General features: G+C 41.9%; 1 protein-coding gene across 1 annotated transcript in view; it reads left to right on the top strand.

The window, feature by feature from the left end:
* DDX59 (DEAD-box helicase 59) overlaps window positions 1-17421 on the top strand; it is a 41749-nt gene that overhangs the window by 20522 nt on the left and 3806 nt on the right. Inside the window, exons 2-8 of the mRNA XM_053244033.1 lie at window positions 7476-8037; window positions 8728-9560; window positions 11566-11733; window positions 12529-12618; window positions 13613-13864; window positions 14076-14228; window positions 16850-16978. Coding sequence (XP_053100008.1) covers window positions 8739-9560; window positions 11566-11733; window positions 12529-12618; window positions 13613-13864; window positions 14076-14228; window positions 16850-16978 — 1614 coding nt within the window. The 5' untranslated portion in view covers window positions 7476-8037; window positions 8728-8738. The remainder of the gene's footprint in view (window positions 1-7475; window positions 8038-8727; window positions 9561-11565; window positions 11734-12528; window positions 12619-13612; window positions 13865-14075; window positions 14229-16849; window positions 16979-17421) is intronic.

A 17421-nucleotide genomic window follows, 5' to 3' on the forward strand; every position in this document is an offset into this window, starting at 1 on the left:
GGATCTCTAACCAACTCCATACCAGTTCCAAAGGGCCCTTAATGAGCACAGAGCTCTGCTGCATTCCAGCGCCATCTTGGGAGGCACACTGGGAGCTTTGGGAAGTGTAGTGCTTTCCCCCTAGAGCTCCAAACGCCAAGTGCAAAACCAAGCTTCCTGTATGCCTTTTAAGATGACTGTAGGATCATCCCATAACAAGAAGAATGGATGATAGGCTTCAGGCTATCTTCATCTCCAAATACACTATTTAATTATCCTGGATAAACAAGCCAATAATTTTGCAGATTATCTTCCCTAGAATACTGGAGGAGGCAAGTGTAGATGAAAATGAAATTCATACCAAATCTAGCCAAAGTAAATAGGTATATTTCATTAAGAGACCAAGGAGCTCTCAGTGCACTCATAAAATCAACCAACAGGGCTGGTGGGAAGTGCTGCCAAAGAATGTTGGAACAATTAACATCAACCTTTTGGCCACGATTCAAAGAGGCCTGTGCAGCCATGCAAAGTACTTAAATAGGAGAAACTTGCTTATCCATCCATCCATCCACACACACACTTATTGTGCAGAAAGTATGCTCATCTTTAAATGTTTTGTCCATTTCTCTTGTCAAATAACTGGTCTCCAAAACACTAATTTCCTGAGTTTCAAAATCCAGTACAAGATATTGAAGTTCTGAGAATCAGCTTCCCAGCCAGACTGTAATCTGTGATATGATACACATATTTGGCAGGTTATATCCAGCCTTAGGTTACAATTTGGCATACTTTAGCAACTAGTTCCTATAGTGAGAAAATAATATCTTGCATACTAAATAGGTTCAGTTGCAGGTGTACATCATTAAATCAGGATTAATTGGTGTTGAACCTTGCTTGGTTCTATGATTATTTATTACTTAGCTAATCAGTTTATACCCTGCTTCATCCCAAAGGCCTGAGCAGTTTATGCAGATATTAAAAATATTTTCATTAAAGCGGGGGCGGGGGGGGAGGAATCAAAGATATGAAATTTCTTGGAGGGATAGGGTACTGCTAACTGGGAATGTAGATAATTTTATGTAGGGCTGTGGATAGAGAGAAGCCATCATCTGATCTATAAGTATTCAGTTTTTGCAGCAAAGGGATTAGATTATCTGCTAACAGGCAGATCCTTTGATTATTTGATTACTTGTTCTTCTGGGTTAGGCAGTCTCAGCCAAGGTCACAGTAACTCTCAACAAAAGCCACCCGATGAAGGCTGAGTAAACATCCTAAAAATAATTAGCACAGATGGGAAAAAACTGATAATCATGAATGGGAACTGAGTTGGTTTGATTTAAATAAAATCGATTGTAATCATGATTGAAATCGTTTCACGGGAGGATTCAATTTTAATGAATTAAATCACTAGTCAGGAAGGTTCTATGTAATAATTTTCTAGTAAAAGTACATTCTTGCTGTCTAATATAACCTTACTAAAACCTTCAGAGATAAATGTAGATTGCATTTTTAGAAGGTAGGTGCACACTATAATAGGTACACACTTCTCATAACGCTGTCTTACCCACGGGAGAAGGTGATGGTAAACCACTCCTGTATTCTACCAAGAAAACCACATGGCTCTATGGCCGCCAGGGGTCAACACCGGCTTCACAGGACAACTTTTCCTTTCCTTTATCTTACCCACAGAACAGATACGGGAACTTCAGTAAAATATTCCCAAATGGGGTCTCTTTACAGCCTGCTGCCAGGATAGGTGTTTCCCTTCTACAGTGGAAGCTACACTGTGAAAACGTTTTCTTAAGACTGCATGAATAAATTTTGTTCACTTTTGTTTTCACTTACTATCCCTTGCATTTATATCCAGACTCCTCCTCACTCAGGTCTGCTCCATCGTCTATTCATTTATTGACCACCTTTGTCTTTGCACTTTTGGGGTGGGGGGGCAAGGGCTTGACTCTGTGTGTGCGTGTGCCCCCCCACACACACGCGTGCGTAGGTGGCCTTTCTTCTCAGAGGCCCCTGAATCATCACAGGGAACTCTGGGAGCAAGTTTATGTACAGATGGGAAGGGTGGAAGGAGGTTACAGTGGCATAAGTCTATCCCACTACCTTTGCCCTGTCTCATTTGTGGAGAGAGAGGCAGGTGGGAGAAGCAGCAGCAGTGCAAGTGATTCATAGTGATACTGCTGCCTCCCGCACCTCCCACTCCCCCCATTATCCCCTGCTAAATGGGCAAAGGGGCACCTTTTAACGTGGTGATTCTCCTTATTTAGCAGGGGGAGAGTAACTGACCCTATTCACCCCCAGCACAGTACCTCCAGTGACTGTTGCTGGTGTGTGTCTTAAGTTTCTTTTTAGAATGTGAGCCCTTTGGGGACAGGGAGCCATCTTATTTGCTTGTTATTTCTGTTTGTAAACCACCCTGAGCCATTTTTGGAAGGGCGGTATAGAAATCGAATTATTATTATATTATATTATTATTATTATTATGGGCTCTTCAGGCTTGGCTGTTAATCTGTGGGATGTTGCCTGATTTGGGTCAATCACTGACACTTAGAAGGAATCTAAAATGAGTATGATTAGAAGGGGCAATACTTTTCTCAAATTTTTTATAAAATAAGCACAGAGTAGTCTGTGAGCAATACTCCTTGTTAAGGTATTACTTGGTTTTTAATTTTCTGGAACAACTCCTGTAGCTCCAACAACAGTGAAAAATTCAGTGGCTGCAGCTCAGTGTTACTATTTCCCAGACTTAATTAACTGGATGGGACAGAGTGGGGGGAACTGGAGAAACACTTCTTTTACACTTGAAAAAAATTACTTTTAGTGCAAAAGAATAAGAAATGGCTTCTTTCAGAGGACCCCAACCCTTGTGTTTCTGCTTGTTTCACTATTTTGGGTGTGTCTTTTAACTGGAAGGTCAGCCTAGATGAGTGACTAATGCATAGATAAAACAGGCAGCTTCATCTGAGTAAATCAATTGAGTCTCAGCACAGGGAACAATTTAATCCATCTAACTCCAGTGTAAAGACAAGGTGGTATTACTTGCTGCCAGCAGAGGCCAATTGGAAGGAAGCAAATCAGAAACAGCAAATCATGCAGAGATGCAGTGGGCAGAATTCATTCTACATGGGTATTTTGGGCTCACAGGGACCATTAATTATTTAATGTTCTTTCATGCCATTGTAATGTGCTCCAGTAAACAGCTCAGGAATGAGCTGTGGTTGCAGGGAAAGCTTCACCTAATGGCACAATAGGAAGGAAAGCCAATGTTACCGGCACAAGCACCATGCCAGTTAAAACAAAACAAAAACGGTGGCAACCGTATGTTCCTTAGAGATATGGTTTGGAAGGTGCAAAGATAAAGCAGTTTGTAAATTCTGTTAAACTTAATTGAAGAGAGAAGTGGAAATAAAATATATAAAGTGCGGTAGCACCTTTAATTGACTCATTGCAGCAAGTGTGGGTTTCCTAGGTGACAGCCAGCCTATTTCAGCAGATGCATGAACTGGGTGACACCTTAAATTTATAGGACTAGCTTTCTGTAGGTGTCAATTAAGCATGCTTTTTTATCCATGCAGAATGTTACAGTAAAAAGAATTCTGTATAGCTCGCAAACTTGCAAGCTCGCAAACTTGCAAGCTCGCAAACTCGCAAACATACCAACAGAGTCAAGCCACTGCACAGACCTAGAGCTATAGCACTAGAAGAATACAGGTGAAACTCAAAAAATTAGAATATTGTGCAAAAGTTCATTAATTTCAGTAATGCAAATTAAAATGTGAAACTGATATATGAGATAGACGCATTACATGCAAAGTGAGATAAGTCAAGCCTTAATTTGTTATAATTGTGATGATCATGGCGTACAGCTCATGAGAACCCCAAATCCACAATCCCAGAAAATTAGAATATTACATGAAACCAATAAAACAAGGATTGTAAATAGAACAATATCGGACCTCTGAAAAGTATAAGCATGCATATGTATTCAGTACTTAGTTTGGGCCCCTTTTGCAGCAATTATGCCTCAATGCGGCGTGGCATGGATGCTATCAGCCTGTGGCACTGCTGAGGTGTTATGGAAGACCAGGATGCTTCAATAGCGGCCTTCAGCTCTTCTGCATTGTTTGGTCTCATGTCTCTCATCCTTCTCTTGGCAATGCCCCATAGATTCTCTATGGGGTTCAGGTCAGGCGAGTTTGCTGGCCAATCAAGCACAGTCATCCCATGGTCATTGAACCAGGTTTTGGTACTTTTGGCAGTGTGGGCAGGTGCCAAGTCCTGCTGGAAAATGAAGTCAGCATCCCCATACAGCTCGTCTGCGGAAGGAAGCATGAAGTGCTCCAAAATCTCCTGATAGATGGCTGCGTTCACCCTGGACTTAATGAAGCACAGTGGACCAACACCAGCAGATGACATGGCTCCCCAAATCAACACAGACTGTGGAAACTTCACACTGGACTTCAAGCATCTTGCATTGTGTGCCTCTCCATTCTTCCTCCAGACTCTGGGTCCTTGGTTTCCAAATGAGATGCAAAAGTTGCTCTCATCAGAAAAGAGGACTTTGGACCACTGAGCAACAGACCAGTTCTTTTTTTCTTGCGCCCAGGTAAGACGCTTCTGACGTTGTTTGTTGTTCAGGAGCGGCTTGACAAGAGGAATACGACATTTGAAGCCCATGTCCAGGATCCGTCTGTGTGTGGTGGCTCCTGATGCACTAACTCCAGCCTCAGTCCACTCCTTGTGAAAGTCCCCAACACTTTTGAATGGCCTTTTCCTGACAATCCTCTCCAGGCTGCGGTCATCCCTGCTGCGTGTGCACCTTTTTCTTCCACACTTTCCCCTTCCACATAACTTTCTATTAATGTGCTTTGATACAGCACTTTGGGAACATCCAACTTCTTTTGCAATTACCTTTTGAGGCTTTCCCTCCTTATGGAGGGTGTCAATGATGGTTTTCTGCACAACTGTCAAGTCAGCAGTCTTTCCCATGATTGTGATTCCTAATGAACCAGACTGAGAGACCATTTAAAGGCTCAGGAACCCTTTGCAGGTGTTATGGATTGATTAGCTGATTGGAGTGGGACACCTGGAGCCTAGACTGTTGAACCTTTTCACAATATTCTAATTTTCTGGGATTGTGGATTTGGGGTTCTCATGAGCTGTACGCCATGATCATCACAATTATAACAAATTAAGGCTTGACTTATCTCGCTTTGCATGTAATGCGTCTATCTCATATATCAGTTTCACCTTTTAATTTGCGTTACTGAAATTAATGAACTTTTGCATGATATTCTAATTTTTCGAGTTTCACCTGTATGAGATTAGACCCGTTTGGAAGGCAAGAAGACTATCAGAGTACAGAAGAGGCAGTCTAGGGAGACCAGAACTGAACAAAAACAGTGAGAGGGAGAAGACAAAGCCATCTTCCTGTGCGATCACTATAACAAGGCCATGATCTTAATGGTTGTGTTGCAAGACTTCTGATTCCATATTCCAGTGAAAGACATCCACAGGACATCTACGTAGTTTGGGATTGTCACACATTTGTAACTCTTTTGCAGAATGGTGTTGGGGTTCACATGATGATGTCATCCACCTGCTGTCCACCGGTATTTTCCCTGCACTTAAGCCAGTGTGGTGTAGTGGTTAGAGTGTTGGACCAGGGCTGGGGAGACCTAAATTCATAATCCCCATTCAGCCATGAAACTCACTGGGTGACTCTGGACCAGTCATGTCTCTCTCAGCCTAACCTACTTCACAGGGTTGTTGTGAGGATAAACATAACCATGTAGAGGACTCCTTGGAGGAAGTGCGGGATATAAATGTAAAAATAAATAAATAAATAAATCCATCTGCTCCACCAGTATTTTCCCTGCAGTTAAATCACATGTATTAAAGCAAAAAAATCCAAAAAACACTGCAGAAAAATTAAAAAAAAATTATAACAGTGGTCCAGCAGCACAATCTTGACAAACATAGACTGTGTTAGTCCTGGTTTTTTTGTCCTGTTTTTTTTTTTAAGGTGCATGTCCAGATACAACAGAAAGAAAGGGGTAAAAAGGGAGGGGATCAGTCTACTATGCTCCCCAAACCTTCCATATCTACTGCAGTGTGGAAAGAACATTGTATTCCCTGTGACTGCACATGGAAAATTAACAACTGGCTGAGTATGACTCTCCACATGAGGGGCAAGAATGGTGGATATACAGGAATTAATGTGAAGTCTCCAAGTTCCATTTTGGATGGTAGTTTGTCCTGAAAACCGACCACATGTGATAAGGATGTGTGTATGCTGTGAACGCACAAAATTGCCCCCCCCACCGGTGCACTGGGGCAAATTTTGCTAATTGTGCAAGGTGGGGATGCTTGTCCAGACTGAATGACCCCTCTATAAGTGTCGCAAACAGTACTTTAAATGACGAACGCTGCCTCCACAATTAGTTGAAGATGCACTGTGCAGACCAACCATATTGTGTAAGGTGGTTGGTCTGGTAGACAAAGTATCATTCAAAGAAGGTAGGCTACAGGTTGCCTTTTGTTGCAGTACTTTGAAATAATAATGTCCTCTACTCCAAAAGTACGAAAGAAGCTAGGCAAGGCTGACCCCCTCCCCACCCCACTCCTCTGCTTCCCATGCTTTTAAATGTCTATAATTTAACTGATGAAATGCAGTGGCAAAGGCTTTGCATGTTAAATTTCTACCTGCCACTGAGGGTTTAAATGAGGATTGTGTATTTTATTGGCTCTCTTTTGTTGCAGTGCTTTGGAACTGTCCTATCCTTTAATCAAAGTACTAAAGAAGCTGTATAGGTTTCAAAAGTGGGGAGGGGCATACTGCATCATGTGCAAGGATGATGAGTTTGATTCTCTCTGTTAAATAAAGGTTTTCCTATTGCAACTTTAAAGTAGAAGCAGGCTCAGACCCGAGTTTTGGGTAACAGCAGTGGCGGAGGGAGGCCAGCAGTGGTCCATGTTCAGCCACTGCAGCCCCCCTCACCCCACCCCCTGTGTCTGACATCACACGTGGGGGGCATGATTTAGCTCCTGAATGGGCCGCGTGGCCCCGTTTGGGAACTAAACCATGCCCCCTGTGTACATCAGATGCAAGGGGCATGTCAGGGGGGCAGCCCGGGTTCTTTGAACCCTGTTGCCCAAGGTGGCTCTGCCCCTAGGTAACAGAAGCATATTTCAAGAAGCTCCTGTTTGACCCTGACATGCTTTTATACAACCTTTGCTTCAGTTCTGACAGGATGGAAGCATCAAACATGCACCTTATGGCTGCAATCGTGTGCACACTTACCTGGGAGTAAGCTCCACTGAACACAATAGAACTAATTTCTGAGTAAACCTACGACCGAGCTCTTAGTCTCATGTATGTTCAACAATCTCTTTTACATTTTCCAGTCAAGTACTCCTTTCTCTTTTTGTTGTTCCTTCTAACTGCTCCATTATAGCCTCTCTTTTCTATCTCTCCCCCTGAACAGGGAATAAGATATTTGTTGAAATTTGCCAGATTGGTTGTGATTTGAACAGAGAAGAAGAGACAGGAACATTCATTTTCCAAAACGTGTATTCCTTGTGACTCTTACTTTTAAAACAACATCAACCAATTAAACTCAGAAACTTCATTAGCTTCCTTCCTTCCCACACTCGATAACACCTCTTACCTTTTTGAAAACCCTAAAGCGCTCTCCCAACAGCCAGCAAGGAAGGAACTCATCCAGCGAGCGGAAATATCTTTTGGGAAGCGAGCGCAATTATTTCTAAAGACAAAAACTGCAAAGAAAAGGAGCCTTCGGCCCTGGCTGCTTGACTTCAGGTTTTGCAGTCATGCTTGTGTGTCTTCTCCACTGCACTTGCCCCGCACATGGCGGCAGGAAACGGAACTGAGTGTTGTTTGGAATCATTTTGTTGGAGGAGAGCGGCTGAAAAACCAAAGATTCGCTGACGGCCTAGAGCGGCCGCAAAAATTCAGGAAGCGACCAGAAAGAAGAAATCGGTTTTTAGTTGTCTGAAGCATGTTCGCAGGAAAGTCTCGGGGTTAAGGTAGGACGAGAATCTAGCTTGTCGCCTAGAGAGGGAGGCTGGGAAGGAAAGCATGTTACAGTGTAACATTAGAATATTTTGAGAGGGTCTTTCTCAATTTGATCCCACCCAGTGTAACCAAAAGATACCCTAGTCCTTTCTGCTTCTTGCATGTGAGAGCAGCCCTGCTACAACACTCGATTTAAACGGCTGATGTCCAGATTAACGCTGTTCTTGGGATGAGCGATTTTTGCCAATTTCCTCTTCTCTCTGAGACCCACTTTTCTCCTGAAAATTGTCTCTAAGCGTCATGTGATCCTCAGGGTTTTTTTGTGGGGGCGGGGGAGGTACAGTGAGTTTCAGAGGAAAGGGGAGATTGGCAAAAATCACCCCTTGCCCATAGCACCACCAAAGCATTAGTCTGTATGTCACTCAGAATCTATTGAATTCATCAGAGTTAGTGATTTAAGCTTGATTCCATACATATATATTCCAGAATATTCCATTAAATTTAGGGGGAATACTTCTGCAAAAATAAACATAACCATGTATACTGCTCTGCGCTCCTTGGCAGAAGAGCGGGATATAAATGTAATAAATTTAAAAAAATTGGTTGTGGTCTGTCCCTTTGGGTTTCTTGCCACATGTGCCTGAATTATTCCCAAACGGTAACTTATCAGATGTAAACAGTTCTGATTATGTTATTCACAGGATATTGAAAAATGTTTGTCCCAAGATCTCTTAAAATCAAGAGGAATGTGGTTGACAATGAGACCTGTGTAGCTAAGAAAAACAAGTCTTCTCCAAGTGATTCTTCATTTGATACAACTGCAGCATTCAGAAACTCCAGTTCAGATGAAAAAGATGCATCGGCCTTACAGAGTCATTTATTTAAACCAGTGGAAGGATGCATTGAGCCTCAGACTTTACTAGGTTCAGTTGGGGCCACTGTTGAAACAACCTTGGAAAATGCAAACAATGATGACTGTTCTCTTGCAGAGGAGCCCATCAAATCTTTCAGTAAAACACAACGCTGGCCACAGCCTGGTGAACCCGTCTGTGTGATCTGTGGTCATTATGGGGAATACATCTGTGACAAAACGGATGAAGATATCTGCAGCTTGGAGTGTAAAGCCAAGCACCTTTTGCTTCTCCAAGAGAAGGAGGGAGGCCCTAAACTTGATAATAGTGAAAAAGAAGGTTGTCAGATCGAGTCTGATTTCTATGACAGTACTTATGTGTATAAAGAGAATGCCTTTGTGTTAAGTCTTCAAGATGAGCAGATTGAAAATTTAAAGCAGCAGCTAGGTATTGCTGTCCAAGGTCAAGGAGTTGCAAGGCCTATTGTAGAATTTGAACACTGTGCTTTCCCTGAAACTCTAAGCTGCAATCTAAAACAATCAGGCTACGAAGTTCCAACTCCTGTCCAGATGCAGATGATTCCAGTTGGCTTGCAAGGCAGGGATATTGTGGCTACTGCTGACACAGGATCAGGAAAAACTGCAGCTTTTCTACTTCCAGTTATAATTAAAGTTTTGGGAGAGGTAAATTTTATATCTACATGTTAAAGCTGTGGCAATTGTGTTCTTATGTATGTTTATTCAGAAGTCCCACAGTATTCAATAGAATTACTCTTGGGTACTTGTGTATAGACACCTTAAGTGGCGCAGCAGGGAAATGCTTGACTAACAAGCAGAAGGTTGCTGATTTGCATCCCCACTGGTACTATATTGGGCAGCAGCGATATAGGAAGATGCTGAAAGGCATCATCCCATACTGTGTGGGAGAAGGCAATGGTAAACCTCTCCTGTATTCTACCAAAAGAAAACCACAGGGCTCTGTGGGCACCAGGAGTCAAAATTGACTTGACGGCACACTTTACCTATATTTGTGTATAGGATGGCAATATTAATTTCTCTGGAATTCTCATAACTACTATCTTTTTTCTTTGAATTCCTGTGCTTATGTCACTTGATTTTTGGAGGAAAATAGTAGTGTCAGCTGTTTGGCTAACGGATGCCAGTTGTCCTAGTCAACAAATGATTCATATGCATAGCTAGAAGATCTCATTTGTTTAGGACCTAAACCTATGCAGAGGTGGGAGGGGGGTGGGAGAAATGGAAATTTCTATGTGTCAGCATCAAATTTTTGGGAAGCCAAAGGTGGTGTTAGTTTTTCCCCTTTGATTTACATTGACGGATGGAAACTTCTGGGGAGTGAGGTGGGGTCATTGCATTACAAGAATGATGGGTCTTTCCCATTCACATGTGGCTACCTTCATACAGCACTTATTCCCATTTCTCCAGCTCTTCTTGTCTGGCAGAGAGAATAGCAAGGACAAGGGAAATTTGGTTGGCCAGTCAATGATTTAAACTGATTTAAACTAGTATAAAATACTAGTAGAAATATTCTGAGAGAATTGTCATCTCAAAACTGCAATCCATTACAGAAGTGAAGAGGACCCATAAAAGGTCACCGAGCTGCTTTAATTGAGATGAATAAGAGGCCATTGTCAGTCATCCAGGAATCCAGATTTAGAAGTACCACTGACTCCATAAACAGACTGAAATGATTAAAAATATTGCACGTAGTTGACTCCTTTAGATTTTTTTTAAAAAGGCAAAACTTTGCACTGTACTCTATTCACATTTTTTAAATAGTCACAATTCACTGTTAGTGTTATATATCTGTTGCAAAAAATTGTTTTGAGGATTGGAATTCCTTGGCTGTTTACAAGGTATTTTAAGCAACACACGTATACTAATTTATGAAGTTGGCTCCTACATAACATACTACTTAGTTTGTACCTCTCTGGATTATGGTATGCTTGACTACCATGCATGACTTTGTGCCAAAAGTATGAATGGACTCTGTGGAACAGGCAGACCTTGTCCAATTTTCTTTGGATTGAGAAGTCAGCCAGTGGACACTTGACAAAATTATTGGACTTAGTGATGGACATAGTGGAGCAGGAGGGTAAATGGGCTTCTCTTTATCCCATTTACAGGTAACATACTTAGAACAGAATCAGGGCTTTAATAAAGATTTCATTAAATTATTCTACCTCTGAATATCCTAGTCAAGCTGCCATAATCAAATTTGTAGGAGCTATGGTTCCTTGGCGTCTGAGATTTGTCAAGTCCTGCAATAGCAATGTGACATTAGTTGATACAAAAGATTCATTTGTAGTGTTAGATCTGTGATAGCACATTCCCTCTCTCTCCCTCCCCACATAAACTCTTATCACTACATGTTGCAGACACCAAGTGATGAATGTGTATGTGTGAACCAGTCTTTGGAAATGTTCTGTAACAGCTCACCCAGTCACTTTTATTTCTGTACTCAAAGGCTGCATAGTGTGGGAGTAGACTTCCTCAGTATCTAATATTACATTGTGACTGTTCACTGTCTCCTCTATTGACATCTGGATGAAAAGGATGTTGTTGAGTTGGTCTGATATGAAATGACTGCTCTTCTGTATTTCACTGTGCTGGTATTTTAAACAGAGAATGTGGATTGATGAATTTTAACTTTTTTTGCTGTTTCTAGATAGAAACCCCATCTGCTCTCATTCTGACGCCAACAAGAGAATTAGCGATACAGATAGAGAAACAAGCTAAAGAGCTCATGACTGGCCTCCCAAACATGAGAACGGTTCTTCTGGTTGGAGGATTGCCATTGCCACCTCAGCTTCATCGCCTGAAAAAAAATGTTAAGGTAAAACTTGATATGGGGTGGTATTTGAGCAACTGTGGTTTGGGGCGTTTGTGTGTGTGTGGAGAAAAGAGACACTTCTAGAATTCATGTACAGAGTGATACAAATCTAATAGGGATGTGCCTGAATTATTTCACCGCCTCTTTGGAGAGACGCTGAAATGATTCGGACTTCTGCAGCTGAAACGTTTTGGTGCGGGGCGCAGGGTACCTTTAAAAGGAGGCAGGTGGGTCCTACCTGCTCCTCTGGTGAGTCGCCACCACCCCATTGATGCGGTGTCATCCTTAAAGCTTAACTTAAAAGCAGCAGCTATGCTGCTGTCCTTTTTAAAATGCCGCGTCGATGGGATGCTGCTCCCAGCAGTATTCTTGTGGCGTCAGCATGCAAATGGTGACAACGCATGTGCTGATGCCATTTGTGTGCCAGCACCACGAGAGGGCTGCTGGGAGTAGCATCCCATCGGAGTGGCATTTTAAAGAGGACAGTAGCATGGCTTCTGCTTTTAAGTTTTAAGCATGACAGCGCCATGATGGGTGGCAGGGGCTCACTGGAGGAGCAAGTAGGAACTGCCTTCCTCCTTTTCAAAGGTACCGCCCCCCCGGGATGTGCAAAAAACATTTCATGCATATCCCTAAAATATAATTCCTTCTTTGGAGCATTCAGATATTAATGCTGCAATCCTATATACGTTTTTCTGTGGGAAAGCCCCATTGACTGTGACTTTGTGGTGTTAATGATTTAAACAGCTATTTGATTTTTTAAATGTTAATATTTCCCCCCTCTCTCTTTTTTGTTAGGTTGTCATAGCAACACCTGGGAGGCTTCTAGAAATTCTAAAGCAAAGCTCCGTTCAACTCCATAATATTAAAATAGTTGTAGTGGATGAAGTAAGTATGTAGCATAGATCAAAAGGGTGCCAGTGTGTGTGTGTCTACTTTTACAATTAAATCTGTTAACAGCCATCACTCTAAAAACTCTGTTTCTGTCTAGTGGCTGTGCCCTTAGCAAGCAACCTATGTACAGGTTTTAAAGAAATGTCTGACATGTAGTACACCTCAGTATGTCTATATGTTCTTTTCTCCTTAGTACGTGAAGTGTTTGGAATGTAATTTAGTTGTTGCCTTAGGGCTATTTCATTTTTCAGCCTTGTAATTCAATAAGTTGTGTAAAACCTGTTACTGACCTCCCAGAGAAAAAGAAAAGCTTCCCTTCTGTCAGCAGTAAGCAGGTGACTGATGATTAAAAATACATCAGATTTGCATTCACTTCCATGCCCATGCTTTTTGTAAGGTGGGAGTGGTTGCTGCCACACACATTGCTGCTTGAGTGAGTTATAGGGGGAGGGGTGACAGCACTCAGAATTGCTGGGAAGATGTGTGTTGGCAGCTGCTCCATCTTTGAAAGGAACCTGTGTTTAATCCTTTGCTTATCTAATCGTACCTCTGACAACAAAAGTACAGGCTTCCTGATAGAGCTGTACCAGCTCCTCAAAAGGTAGTTCAGTGTTCTTGACCTACTGTCAGAGAGGTCAAATGCAAATAGTGGCAACACATGCTTACTTATTTATTATACTTGTATCCCACCCATCCTTCAAGGATCTCAGGGCACCATACATAGTTTCCCCCTATTCTATCAATGGCCCTGTGAGATGGCTGATCTTGATGCAGTCTCTCTCTCAGCCCAACCTAATGACTTTCATGGCCAAATGAAGATTTGAACCCAAGTCGCGCCCCAGTCATAGACTGAAACTCTAACCACAACATATTGACTCCTGAAGTCATAATATTTTATTTTCTCAGCTCAGAAATCTGCTTCTAATAAATCTGCTTCTAATTCTAATAAATACAAGTTAGTCAACTTCTTCTTCTTCTTCTTAAACAGGCTGATACCATGTTAAAGATGGGTTTCCAGCAGCAGGTTCTGGATATTTTGGAAAATATCCCCAGAGATCATCAAACCATGTTGGTGTCGGCCACAATGCCTTTTGGTACCGAGCAGCTGGCAAATCGGCTTATGCAAAATGCTGTGAAAATAACCGTTGGAGAAAAGAATCTGCCATGTTCCAATGTTCGCCAGATTATTCTTTGGATAGAGGAACCCTCCAAAAAGAAAAAGCTTTTTGAAATACTAAATGTTAGTATCCAAAGAAGGAAACCCCTCAGTTCTGTTCTACAGGTTGCAGATATTTGGGGACTGGGAGGAAAGGGAAAAGGGCTGTTGATCTGATTCAGTTCTGTTCTTGGAAACTACTCATTCCAAACGTCACTCAGTTTGAAACTACTCATTCAAAGCACATCCATTACACAAGAGCTTAAACAATGGTCTTGTTTTTCTATTTCTTTAGGATAAGAAACTCTTCAAGCCTCCAGTACTAGTATTTGTAGAATGTAAGCTGGGTGCAGATCTTCTGAGCGAAGCTGTTCATAAAATCACAGGATTACAAACAGTATCTATGCATGCTGATAAGTCACAGATGGAAAGGACTGCCATTTTACAGGTTTGTACACAGCCATGCCACACCCAGCTTCTTAAAAGATCATCATTCTTAATTTAGTGGTGCTTTTAATCACATACTTTTGAATTGCCATGCAGACTTTTATGAGTTTCAGAATAGCAGTCTTCACACCATTGCTGTGCCACGCAATACTCTGGAAAACTACAGAGATAGATTTCCCTAGGCCAGGCAGTGGATTGACGATGGTGTGGATTGATTTGAAGACTGCTCTTCTGAAACTCATTGTCTTCTATAACACTAGCCATAACTTGGCTAAGAAACTACAGGGCTGCAATCCTATTCCATAGATGAGGGAGCATTGAAACTGTAGCTAACCAGGGAATGGGGGGGTCCTGGAGTCTGTGATGAAGCATTGGTGTGGACTGGCCCATTAATCAGGCTGGTTTTTAGATGAGGCTTATTCTAAATGTTTGTAAATATAGTGACAGTAAGAGAACAGTGCGTTTTGGGCTTCAGAGTGTACAAGTGAGGAGAAATAACTTTCAGTAACGTTAAAAATATTGGTTAGTAGTTTTGGTCATTGCCCTATTGCTTGTTTTGAAATGTGTTCAAAATTGTTGCAAACTTCACTGTAACATTTTGATGACCATCTTAATTCTTAGTTGCTAGGGTCAAGGACATCTCTATGGGTTATCCTCCTCCTAGGCAGAACTATGTTAATAAAGAACAGAAGCCTATAAAGCCTGAGGGGGATAACTGTGCCCCAGTTCTTTCAGTCCTGCGTTGCTCCTTGGCAAACTGGATTTTTTCTCTTCTTCAATTTTTACTCTACACTTGTTTCTTCTAGACATTTATTCTCTGAGTCCCCTTTCGAGCTTCTGTCCTTTCTACTTCTCCAACCATTCATTTATAAACAAACAAACAAAAACCCCTATTGCTCTCACTGCTATTTCTCCTCCTCCTTTATTTGGTCCTTCGTGTCCTCCCTTTTTCCTGCCCTCTTCCTCTTTACCAAATGGAAAAATACAGAAACCTTCCATGTGCAGCCTACGCATGAAGAGAAAACTTGGTAGGTTGCTGAACAATTAACCTTGAGGCGTGTCTGCACCAGAGTAAAACCCCTTTTTCCTGAGTTAAAAATCCACTCAGAGGCAGGTGAAATTACAAAGCATAAAACGAGAAAACTTTATTCAAAAGACTACAGACTGTTTTGGTCTGAGGCTCAAGCAAATTCCATTACAGGAAAAAGAAACACTCAGTACTTTACTAGATTACTTCAAAAAGCACTCTGGCCGGTTTGTTTGGAGTGGCACACTTTAAAAATCATGGTTACTCAGTTGCATAGAACATAATTGCAAGAAAATACAAAAGCCCCCGTGTTGGAAAGAAAGGATTCAGGCTAGCATTACTCTTAGCTTGTTACGTTACAGATAAAAACACAATAAACCAGTTGTAAGGACTTGCAAAGCACTAAAATAAAGAAATTTAACACCAGCTACCTAACACACAGTTCCCTGGCTAAACCTTTCAGAAGCCCTGGCTTCCTTCCTCCTTGAAACTCACCCCATACTCCAGGAGAGAATTAAAACTTCCTGCAATCTTGTCTCCCAAGGATCTGCAGATGTCCTTCCATGAGAGAGTTCTTCTGGCTAGCTTTTGCCATGAGGTGCAAACTCCATTGTTCCCCACTAAGCCTTGCCCGCAACCACTCTCATCTCCTGCCTAGCTCCAACTGAGCGAGAACAAAGAACCTCTTCACTTCCTGCCACAAGGGCCCTCTAGGTCCTTGTCACTGTGTGCTGAGTGGCTGATCCCTAGAGGTCACTGCCTGATGGATAGGGTAGGGTTCACTTCCAGTTTACTCTTTAGGGGAAAAGGAAAAGCTGTTCCTGACTGATCACAACACAGGTGTTGCAACAGGTACTTCCCTAGGAGCAGCCAAGAGCATTCCCTCTCGAGGTGATGTACTAGCTATGGTATGTCCCATAGAGATGTCCTTGACCCCAGCAACTGAGAATGGAGCTTTGGTTCATTTACCGTGAAGGTTTCTTCTGGTTGCTGGAGCAAGGACATCTTGGTTCTCCCAGCTTGGTGCACTTCTTTACTCCAGGGATACTACCTCTTCATTTTCTCACTGGACATTCTAACAGGACACTGGTGGCTGAGTTTCTCCACAGTGTTTACCTGTCCCGTACTATTGAAACTCTGTTTATGATTACCTATATGTTTGTTATCTCTGTTTTTTCATTATGGTTGTTTTTCTAGAACATGTTTGCAGTCGTACTGTTCTAACTTGCCCTGAAAGAACTGGGGTGAGGTTATCCCTCTCAGGCCTTATAGGCTTCTGTTCTTTAGCTAATTAACATAGTCCTGTCTAGGATAACCAATAGAGATGTCCTTGACTCCAGCAAACAGAAGCAGCCTTCATGGTAAGTGAACCAATGCTCCATTTCCTGTAACTCTTGTCAGGTAACTTCTGACAACAATTCTCAAAGTTACATTTTAGTGTCTCTCGCCTTGCAGAAGTGCAGACTTTCCTGTTCTCTAGCAATAGGAGCACTTCAGTGAAGTTGTTGAACACGTTTTTTTCATTGTTGAGTTCTATCCTCTACCTCAGTAATAAGACACAAGAGAACTGGAATAATGTTCATGTTTTTTTTTAGGGATTACTTCAAGAAAAATTTGAAGTTGTTGTAAGCACCGGAGTACTTGGCCGAGGACTTGATCTTGTCAATGTTAAGTTGGTAGTAAATTTTGACATGCCATCTAGTATGGATGAATATGTACATCAGGTAAATACACTTGTTTGTTTTATGCATGACACTATTTACATTCCTTGAATTTTTCAGTAGCATGAATTGGGGTCATCAGTCAGAGGCATGGATGATGAGTTCTTAACTCCTCCTGCTCTCTCTGAGTCCAGCATGTTGCTTGACAGTGGGGAAGGTGCAAATGTGGTTTCAGTTAAATACAAGCTGCTTCTTAGAATGTTATTTTTATCCTGATTTCTTTGGCAAACACAAAGTGAATAACAGCAGCAACCTGCAACAAAAATGCTATCTTCCTCACAGTTCGAATATAAAGCCATTTTTTTAAAAAAAAAATTTCAGTTGTAGCAGCAGGCGATAGACTTTAAGCAAGTCCAAAGCCTTCTAAATGACCCAGATCTCCACCCAATGCCTGAAGATGAACAGTGTGAGACACTTGTAATCTCTGCAGGGACACCACTCTACAA

Source organism: Hemicordylus capensis, chromosome 4 (assembly GCF_027244095.1).
Source record: "Hemicordylus capensis ecotype Gifberg chromosome 4, rHemCap1.1.pri, whole genome shotgun sequence".
NCBI lineage: Eukaryota > Metazoa > Chordata > Lepidosauria > Squamata > Cordylidae > Hemicordylus > Hemicordylus capensis.